An 8039-nucleotide genomic window follows, 5' to 3' on the forward strand; every position below is an offset into this window, starting at 1 on the left:
AACTTTTGGTGCTTTTTTCGGCTTTTTCGCACGGAATCGCGGCTTTTCCCCAACTTTTGGTGCTTTTTTCGGCTTTTTCGCACGGAATCGCGGCTTTTCCCCAACTTTTGGTGCTTTTTTCGGCTTTTTCGCACGGAATCGCGGCTTTTCCCCATTAGCGCCTATGGCAATTCGGCTTACGAAGGCTTTTCGGGTTACGAAAGCGGCCGCGTTACGAATTAATTTCGTAACCCGAGGCACCACTGTATACCACTTTTCCACAGATCAAAGCAGTTTACAGCTGTAAAAAACCATTACAACCATAAAAACCCGTTACAAAACATCTCTAGTTAAAAACCAATTATACAAAATTTAAAACACAGTCATGCAGCAAGGTAAGGCAGGGAATCAATGGCATCAACATACACAACTTCATTTATCAGGGGGGGAAGGCTTGACAAAAAAGGAAGGTTTTAAGCCTTTTTTTAAATGTTTCTAGGGGGGGTCGTCAAACGGAGCTCCTCGGGAAGGCTATTCCAGATTCGCGGGGCCATCACTGAAAAGGCCATCTGGGATGTAGAAACATATTTGGAAGGTGGAATTTCCATAAGATTCTTCCCGGATGTTCTGAGTGTGCGGGGCGGATTATATGGGGAGATGCAGTCCCTCAAGTAACTCGGGCCCAAGCCATGTAGGGCTTTATAGGTAATAACCAACACCTTGTATTGCGCTCGGAATCGAATAGGCAGCCAGTGAAGATCTTTTAAAATAGGTGTTATATGGTCAAACCTAGATGTACCAGTGACCAGTCTGGCTGCCATATTTTGTACTAACTGAAACTTCCGGGCTTGGTACAAGGGTAGCCCCATGTAGAGAGCATTATAGAAATCTAGACGAGAGGTTACCAGAGCATGTACCACAGTTTCAAGGTCCCTTTGGCCCAGGTAGGGTCGCAGTTGGCATATCAACCGAAGTTGATAGCAAGCACTTCTGACCGTCACATCTACTTGAGATGACAACTCCTAGACTATGAACTTCGTCCTTCAGGGGAAGTGTGACCCCGTTCAGGACAGGTAGACAAATTTCCTTCCCCGGGCCTGGGGAACCTATCACCAGTACTTCCGTTTTCTCTGGATTCAGACTGAGTTTGTTTTCCCTCATCCAGCCCATTACTGACTTTAGGCAGACATTCAGAGGAGAGACGCCATCCTTAGTCACTGCATCAGTTGGAGACACAGAGATATTTGGGTGTCATCAGCATACTGATAACCCCGCGCCCCGTGTCTCCAGATGATCTCTCCCAGCGGTTTCATGTAAATGTTGAACAAAGTGGGGGACAAAATAGCTCCCTGAGGGACACCAGATGTCAGTTCCCTCTTAGAGGAGCAAGTGTCCCCCAACTGCACCATCTGGAATCTGCCCAAGAGATAGGATCGGAACCAATGGAGCGCAGTGCCCCCGATACCCAATTCCCTCAGGTGTTCCAGAAGGATACCATGGTCTATGGTATCGAAAGCCACTGAGATGTCCAAAAGCACCAACCAGGTCACACTTCCCCTGTCGATGCCCAGACAGAGATCATCGACTAAGGCAACCATGGCAGCCTCAACTCCATATCCCGCTCTGAAGCCAGTTTGAAATAGGTCCAGATAATCCGTTTCATCCAAGACTGCTTGGAGTTGGAAGGCGACCGCTCTCTCAATCACCTTACCCAGAAATGGCAACAATGAGACCGGTCTGTAGTTATTCCTTATCGGGGGTCTAGGGAGGGTTTTTTAGCAACGGTTTAACTGTCGCTAGCTTTAAACTTGATGGAAATTTTCCCTCCCTGAAGGATGCATTGATTATACGCTGTAAGAACAATGTTACAGCATTCCCACCCTGGGCAGTCAAGCCAAGAAGGACAGGGATCGAGAGAGCATGTCATCTTCCTAAAAAGATAGGCAGCATATAAATAAAATAAATATAAATGAATAATAAAACCCTAAGCCAGCTTTTAAATCAAAGTCTTACCTTGGTCCCATGGTATAACCTGTATCACAGGCCTTTGGATTCCCAGCTTTCTACTAACACAGTATTTCCAGTAGTGACATGAATTATGTACAAACGAGACTCTACTCCCCATTACATACCTGTCCATCCATCGGTTCAATCTGCTGCAGTGTAGCCAGTACAAAAACAGCAGTCTTGCCCATGCCTGATTTGGCTTGGCATAAAACATCCATGCCTAGGATTGCCTGTGGAATGCATTCATGCTGCACTGTGAGGGCAAGAAGAAGAAAGGCAAGTCATACATGGGGATTTAGTAGACTCTGGGCAAATGAGGGAACCCAGAATAAATGGAACAAACTCCAAGGAAGTTTCAATCCAAGTTCTTTCCCATATCTTTAAATTCAGATACGCTACATCACACACTTCCAAAAGGCTAACCTTCCTATACGTTTTTTTAATGGAAAGGATAAATACTGTTTTCACAACACTGGCAACTGCTATACCAGCAGGGATGTTCCAGTTTTATCGAATTATAAATCAAAGGGATCAGGCCACAGAGGATTTTGGAATGGAGTAGTTATCCCAGAAAAGACTCTAGACAGAATATCTGCAACCCCTCTAACACTTAAGTATCATATCACATCAAACATTATGCAGATTATAAACTAAATAACTGTGCTATTAGGACCTCCAGTCAATTCGATTAGCAGAATTCTGAGGTTTCTGTCCCAACTGAATTCTGTCTCTAAGTAAAATTCACTTACTATCTGCTATACAAACATCTTAACTGAAATCTTAATTAGGAACCTGTGGCCTTTCAGATGGTGTTCAGCTACAACTGCCTGCATCTTACACCAATGGTCATGTTGGCTAAGGATGGTGGGAGAGCAACACCATCTGGAGGGCCACAAATTTCCCAGCTCATTAGCAACATCAACCAATCCTTCCCCCATGACACCCTCCCTGCAGCCCCCAGCTCTCACCCTGTACCGCATGGCACCACTGGCAGTTGCTCCCCGGTGGGTGGGCTGGGCTGGCTGACGAGGGGGCCAAGGGCCTTGGCTCAGCTCCTACCTTCTGATGGGTGCTCAAAACCGCAGTCCACAATGGCACGAAGCAGTTCTGGCTTCAACAAGAAGTCTCGGAAGCCAGAACTGTGAATGGAAACATAAGAGCCCTTCACATCCTTTTTAGCGGGGACAGGGGCTGCATCAGTCACTGCCTGAGGCTCTTCATCCTCCTCATAGTCCAACAATTCATTCTCCACATCCTGTTCAGCCATGTCCTATAGGAAGACAAGACACATAGATCAGAAGCATGGAAATTAACTCAGAAATGGGTAAATAAATCATAGAATTGGAAGAGATCACAAGAGCCATCCAGTCGAACCCCCTGCCATGCACAAAGACACAATTAAAGCACTCCGACAGATGGCCATCCAGCCCCTATTTAAATACCTCCAAAGGAGGAGACCCCCACCACACTCCAAGGCAGCACATGCCATTGCTGAACAGCTATTATGCCAGGAAGTTCTTCCTAATGTTTTGATGGAATCTCTTTTCCTGTAGTTTTCCTAGTTTCCAGAGCAGCAGAAAACAAGCTTACTCCAGCCTCAATATGACACTCCTTCAAATATCCCTAAACCTCTCCTCATAGAGCATGGCTTCCAGACCTTTCACCATTTTAGTTGTCCTCCTCTGGACATGTTCCATCTTATCTGTATCCCTCTTGAATTGTGATGCCCAGAATGGACACAGTATCCCAGGTGAGGTCTGACCAAAACATATTAGAGTGGCATTGTTACTTCCCCAATTCTAGACACTACACTCCTACTGATGCAGCTAAGATCATATTGGCTTTTTTGCTACTGCATCACCCTGCTGATACATGTTTAGTTTGTGGTCTACTATGGGGATTACTGCAATACATGTTTATAGTGCTACTATTCCACTTTTACTGCTCTGGCTGTCTCCTGTTACATTCTGGGGTTTGTAGTTTAGTGAGGTTTAAGAGCTCTCTGGCTGAGAATTCTAAATGCCTCTCCCTAAAGTGCAAATCCCAGAATGCAACAGGAGGCAGGCAGAGCAGTAAAAGTGGAATGGCAGCACTATAAGAGTATAGTACAGTGGTACCTCGGGATACGAATTACCCAGCTTACGAATTTTTCGGGATACGAAAAAATCCCATAGGGATTTATTGTTTCGGCTTACGAAGGTTTTTTCGGGTTACGAAAAAAACCCCGGCGCTGTTTTAAATGGAGCCGCGGCGGAGCCGCGGCTTTTTCTCCATTAGCGCCTATGGCAATTCGGGTTACGAAGGTTTTTCGGGTTACGAAATTAGCCGCGGAACGAATTAATTTCGTAACCCGAGGTACCACTGTACACCAATCTTCCTATGACTCCTAGATCTCTTTCATATGTACTGTTGTTAAGCCAGGTGTCAACTATCCTACAGCTGTCTATTTCATTTTTTCTGCCTAAGTGACCTTGCATTTCTCACTTCTATAATCTGTTAAGGTCATTACTGAATTCTGATTCGGTCCTCTGTGGTATCAGCTATCCCCCACCACCACCCCAAAAAATTTGGTGTCCTTTGCAAATCTGATAAGCATACTCACCATTTCTTCATCTAAGTCTTTGATGACCATGTTGAATAAGCACTGGACTCAGGAGAAAAATGCTGTGGCACCCCACTAGTCATTTATCTCCTGAATGAAGAAGAGCCATTGGTGAGCACCCCTTGGATTCAGTCTGTTAGCCAACTACTGATCAACCTAACAATAGCATTGTCTAGTCCACATTTTATTAGCTTTTTTGCAAGGACTCCTGGGAGGTCTTATTAAAAGCCTTACTGAAATAAAGATACACTACATCTACAACATTCCCCTCACCAACTTGTAACTCTATCAGGAAAAAAAAAAGAATAAAATTAAGTCTGGCATGACTCTTTTTAAAGTGTTTGCAGACTGTTTCATAATCTGCTCTAGAATCTTTCCTGGTATTGATATCATGCTGAGTGGTAATTACTATATTTGGGTCCCCCCCCCCTTTTTTTTTAATGGGGTCGGGGATAACATTTGCCCTCTTCCAGTCTGCTGGGACTTATCCAGTTCTCCAGGAACTTTCAAGGATTACTGTCAATGTTTCTACAATTACTTCTGCCAGTTCTTTTAATACTCTTTAAATCAATTTATTATAAATTGATTTTAAAACTCATTTAATTGTAATATATTTAATTCTTTTTAAGGGGGTATTGTAATTTTATCTATTATACTATGTTGATGTTTTAGTGTGAGCCACTCTGATTGTCTTGCTACAGAAGAGTGGGATATAAATAAAAATTTTATTATTTATTATTTAAGTTCATCTGGACTTTAATTCATTTAGAGTAGCCAGGTATTGCTGTGCTACCTCTTGACCTATTCTGTGCTGCATTCCCCTACTGCATCATCTCCATTTCCCCCAGGGTGATCACTATTCTCCTTTTCAGAGAAGATCAAGGCAAAGGTGCTAAGTAGTTCTGCCTTTTATCTGTCCTGATAGCATTTCTCTATCTCCTTCACACCACAGACCTATCATTTCCCAGTTCTTTCTTTTGCTACAGACATAACCAAAAAAGCCATTTTTATTGTTTTTAACCTCTCCAGCAAGCCTCTAGCAAGTCTCTGGGATCATCCCTAGTATTTTACTAAGTGTACTGAAAACTGCCCTCTTAAAAGTCTGGAATGCATGTCTGACTACACCTGGCTTCTCCTTTCCACTGTATAATTCCAGGAGAACATGGTCACCCCCACCTAGAGATCCTGAACTAGAAGACCTCCAAATGCCTACAGAGAACATATTTTTGGACACAATTAAGTGAACCATGGGTACCAGTCCCATGGATACAAGGGTTGTACTGTACTTTTTTCCAACTCAAGTATAGTGGACTATTGATTGGTATGTACAGGGGCCCCCCATGGACACCAAAATCCATGAATGCTCAAGTCCCATTATATACAGTGGTGTAGTAAAATAATGTCCCTACTATAAAATGGCAAAATGAAGGTTTACTTTTTTAGAATTTATATTTTTTTCATATTTTCAAGCCATGGATACTTTATTCAGTAGATAAAAATCCATGGATATGGAGGGGAGGCTGACCCTGAAGGAGCCTGAAGGGACGCCTGCTGCAGCCAGAAAGCCAACATTCCACCTGAGGCTTCACAGCCGAGGCAAGGCAAGGCAAGCCAGGGGGCGTGGCTTTGTGGGAGGACTTAAGTCTCCACCCCCCCACCCCCTCCCAACATCTGCTGACCCTGAGGGAGCCTGAAGGGGCGCCTGCTGCAGTCTGAATCGCTGACACCTCACCACCAGCAGCTGCTCCAGGCCTGATTCTGAGGCAGACTGGTTCTAGGCTTTTTTTTGGGGAATATAGACTTTTCATTGGAGGGATTTGAGACGATGTGTAACATCTGTCCATTGGCTGATCTCTCTGGGGAGGGGGTTGATATTGATGTTGAAGGAGCAGTTATTCAAGTAGTGCGGGGCAATGGAAGATATGGCATTAGCAGGGCAAGAGGTCGTTACAGAGGAAGGCGTGATAGATGTGTGATACCTATTCCACCTTCCACTCGACCTGCTACCCCAAAAGATCTGGAGAGCTTGCCTAACCAGCCGCCAAACCTCTCTCTGCTCTTATGTAATGCCAGGTCAGTGAAGAATAAGTCCCAAATCATCTATGACTTATTGACAGACCGCAACGCTGACCTGGCTTGTATCACGGAGATCTGGCTTGGAGCAGACAGCTCTGTAACCTGGGCTCAGGCCCTTCCGGCTGGGTACTCCGTGAATGAGCAGGTGAGGGGAAGCGGGCGGGGAGGGGGTGTGGCCATGGTCCATAGAAACAACCTTACCTTAATCAGGATACCTATCCACGCATTAGACAATACTGAGTGCATTTACCTTAGCTTGAAGACCAGGGAGAGTCTGGGGATTCTGTTGGTTTACCGTCCACCCCGTAACCTAACAGACTCCCTAGCCGAGCTGACGCAACTAGTCTCGGAGCTGGTGTTGGAGTCGCCTAGGCTGCTGGTCCAGGCGACCTCAACATCCCCCTCGAGACTGGGTTGACCAACCTTACTGGCGCAGCTCAGGAGTTCATGCTTTGCATTACAAACATGGGCCTCTCCCAGATAGTCTCTGAGCCTACACATTGTGCAGGTCATGCCCTCAATGTGATCTTCTGCACGGAACAGGCATATCCGTGGACAGAGATAATTAGCATCTCTGCTTTGTCATGGACGGATCATTTCCTGGTTAAGGTTGGACTCAAGGCCACTTTCCCTCTCTCCAGGAGTGGAGGACCGATTAGAATGGTCCGCCCTCGAAGGCTGATGGAACCCGTCAGGTTCCAAGAAGCCCTAGAGCGTATTATGGTTGGCAGTGCTGGCGATTCTGTCGAAACTCTGGTTAATATGTGGAATAACAACTTTACCAGAACGATTGACATGATCGCTCCCAAGTATTCTTTCCAACCCGCTCAAAATCGTAACCTTTGGTATACGGAAGATCTTAGACAAATGAAGTGGGCTGGACAACGACTAGAGCGCCAGTGGCAGAGAACTCAACTCATATCTGGATAAGACACTTCATTCGACCTTTCTTAGGTCCTATCAAGTGGCGATAGATGCAGCTAAGAAGTCCTTCAATTTTGCATCTATCGCATCTGCAAAATCTCGTCCAGCTGAGCTGTTCAGGGTAGTGAGGAACCTAACCCAACTACCTCCTACCCAGAACCCTTTATTAGATTCTTCTGAAACCTGCTGTGACGCTTTTAATGATCATTTTGCAGATAAAATCTCTCGGATAAGAGCTGATTTGGATGCCAATTTGAGGACAGAGACAACTAGACAGGCATCCAGTGCCGCCACCATTACTGTTAGACTGGATCAATTTGAGTCGGTAAGTACTGAGGATGTGGACAAGCTTCTTAGTACAGTGGTACCTCGGGATACGAAATACCCAGGTTACGAAATTTTCGGGATACGAAAAAATCCCATAGGGAATTATTGTTTCGGGTTACGAAAA

General features: G+C 45.1%; 1 protein-coding gene across 4 annotated transcripts in view; it reads right to left on the reverse strand.

The window, feature by feature from the left end:
• DDX39A (DExD-box helicase 39A) overlaps positions 1–8039 on the reverse strand; it is a 26514-nt gene that overhangs the window by 13631 nt on the left and 4844 nt on the right. For all 4 annotated transcript variants that reach the window (XM_042449071.1, XM_042449069.1, XM_042449070.1 and 1 more), the window contains exons 2-3: positions 3046–3256; positions 2112–2239 (exon numbers count right to left, since the gene is read on the reverse strand). In XM_042449071.1, the coding sequence (XP_042305005.1) occupies positions 2112–2239; positions 3046–3253 (336 nt within the window). In that variant the 5' untranslated portion in view covers positions 3254–3256. The remainder of the gene's footprint in view (positions 1–2111; positions 2240–3045; positions 3257–8039) is intronic.

This window comes from Sceloporus undulatus, chromosome 2 (assembly GCF_019175285.1).
Source record: "Sceloporus undulatus isolate JIND9_A2432 ecotype Alabama chromosome 2, SceUnd_v1.1, whole genome shotgun sequence".
Lineage (NCBI taxonomy): Eukaryota > Metazoa > Chordata > Lepidosauria > Squamata > Phrynosomatidae > Sceloporus > Sceloporus undulatus.